Source organism: Nanorana parkeri, unplaced genomic scaffold (assembly GCF_000935625.1).
Source record: "Nanorana parkeri isolate BGI_ZX_2015 unplaced genomic scaffold, ASM93562v1 scaffold322, whole genome shotgun sequence".
Lineage (NCBI taxonomy): Eukaryota > Metazoa > Chordata > Amphibia > Anura > Dicroglossidae > Nanorana > Nanorana parkeri.
This window is the reverse complement of record NW_017306590.1, coordinates 528,921-531,527: the sequence shown is the minus strand read 5'-3', so window position 1 is coordinate 531,527 and position 2,607 is coordinate 528,921. Positions and strand designations below refer to the sequence as shown.

The window sequence follows — 2,607 nt, the reverse complement described above, 5'->3', positions numbered from 1 at the left end:
TAGTGTCTAATTACTGTCTGTGCTAACCCATCTCCCCTGCCCCACCCCTCATATCCCTACATAAACTGTTGTGTAGTGGCTGTAGTAGGAGTGATAACTACAGAGTATCACTTGAGTGACAGCTCCGGTTCTGCTAGGACTACTGACATCATATCCAAGATGGCGGCGCCCAGCAGACATCTGAGGGCTTTTGGATGTCTACACAAAGGAGGCATTTACAGGTAAATAACATGCATAAAACATGTTAAATGTATATATAATCTTATAGGAAGATTCCCAGTAGACTGTCTCCTCCCAGTAGTAAGCCTCCAAAGAAATAACTAAATAGTCATTCAAGCTTCACTACACAGGAACTAAGACAAGAGGTTTACTTGTACATGAAAAGCCACTTACTGTAATAAGTTAAAGCTCAGATCCAGCCTCTTCGCAAAACTACCATATTTGCAAGCAAGAAATCCTGGAATTTCTGTACAATCTTTTCCAATGTATGACACCTGTAAAATCAAACAGAAGTAGAAATGTTTCTTGCACACATTTGTTTTCTGTTTTTTAAATTATATGCCACCCAAATGATTTTCGTTAGTCATAGTAAGAGCGGCACATTGTTTGATAGCACACTGATTCTTACTGCTGTGCAGAATCTGTTAAAGTCCCCCACAAACATGGTACATGCTGATACATGGCCAGTAAAAAAACCTTTCACAGATTTAATATTGGATTTAGAAACAGTTGTATCTATAATGACACATTGAAAATGGAAGATAGCCATAGTTTGGATGGCCGACTTTGCAGGAGAGACAGGATATTTGGAAGTGGAAAGAAAGCGCGGGACCTGTGCGCTTATTCTGTTGAAGTTTCCCACCCAACATTGGTAAAGTGATATGAATATATGTGATCTGGCAGGCAGTTTCTACAAGCCAAAGGTTCTCCACAGTATGCTTGGCTTGGCAGAGAACACAGTGGATATACTCTAGAAATTGAAGTGCCACACCAATTGAAATAGTCCAGATTCAATTTTAATCCATTAGGGTCAGGGGGCATTCAACTAGAGTGTCCAATGTGTCACTCATCAGGGGTTTATGAGAGAAACCGTGTATGTGGGCTACAATCCCTGCAGCTTGAAGGTTTTATAAAAAGGGTAATTCCACTTTCCCAGGTAAATTTGGGAAAATGCCCAGCACTCTGAATTTTGCTAGCAAATGGTGAGCACTCATTGGTCAGCAAAGTCAGACCAAAGAGAAATACTCCTGACCACGCTGACCAATGAGATGCACTTCTTGCTAAGAAGCGCTCCTCATTGGTCAGCGTGGTCAGGTAACTGTGCTGACCAATGAGTGCTTGCCATTTGCAAGCGAAATTCAAAATTCAGGGTGCAGGGCTGCGCTACACAGCAGTACGCAATACGGATATACACTGGCATCGGCGGAGGGGAAGGAGCGTTCGTCCAAGGGTAAGTATAGCAGGGGAGGAGAGGGGGCCATATTGGAGGGGGTAATTCCATTTTCCCAAATTCCACAACCTTGAAGCCTGCCTCAGTTTTTAGAATCGCTGCCTTTGGAAACAAATCTACTTCTGCCCACTTTCATACACCACTCCGGCATATAACTATTTCTCATGCTTCACTGAGGGTCACTTATTTGGACATTTCATTTGTCAGTCTGACTAACTTATGAAAAAAAATGCTTCCAGCAAACAACATACATAGAACTGAAACTGAAATAGTGAGGAATTTACCATGTGCAGACAACATATGCAAGTTTTCATATTGTGAGAGAACCAGTGAGTTCAGCAAATACAAAATATGTGTAAGGGGTTCTCAAACCCTTTTTAGGAGCCATGGCTGAAACAGATTTTATAAAAGCATTTTGATAATTTTTCCTAAAATGCAGAATGAACAGTGTGCATGCCATTTTGTCAGCTCCCACACTGGTCCTGAACTTTTTTTGAACACTTGCCTGTTTTCACTATGAATAGCTGATAAAGAAGAGCCGTAACTTCAACTGAATCCTTCCGGGACTCATATGCTCACGGTCAGATTTTAATGATGTGCCCCCTTTGGCCACCTTTCCTGGGCTGCCCCCTATGACCACAGACCTTTGTGGTCTCCTAGCTCTCTATACTAAAAGCAATTAGTGTAACCCATGGGTAATAAAATGTTAATGCTTTTAGTTTATCCTTCGGGCTTATACAAGGAAGAAAAGAGATAGAAAAATAAAACAAGGGACAGCCTGTTGCCCCTCTGAAAATCTGCTGCCACAGGCCAGGGCCTACATTATCCTTCCAAAAACAAAAGCCTGCCCATGTTCATACACAGAAAAAGAGCTGCCAGCGTGGGGACAAAAGCAGAGAGCAGTGGAGGTAACCCTGGAAGCAAAGCAAGAGTTGGCTTTGTTTACCTGTAAAAGAAAAGTTTCAGTAACATTGACGTCAGTTTTACTGCATACATTTTAGCACTTTCGGACACTAAATCTGACTGTATGAAAGTGCTAAAATGTATGCACATACACCACTGCTATTTATCTAGCATTTGATCCCCAACTAGTACTATCTTGGCACTCCACATGGAGTTTGCAATAGAATGAAGACTCTGTCATATCTGTACAGATT

At 41.7% G+C, this 2,607-nt stretch overlaps 1 protein-coding gene across 1 annotated transcript in view; it reads right to left on the bottom strand.

Annotated features, from left to right (window-relative positions):
* CUNH10orf11 (chromosome unknown C10orf11 homolog) overlaps window positions 1–2,607 on the bottom strand; it is a 641,101-nt gene that overhangs the window by 632,102 nt on the left and 6,392 nt on the right. Inside the window, exon 2 of the mRNA XM_018558158.1 lies at window positions 394–494. Coding sequence (XP_018413660.1) covers window positions 394–494 — 101 coding nt within the window. The remainder of the gene's footprint in view (window positions 1–393; window positions 495–2,607) is intronic.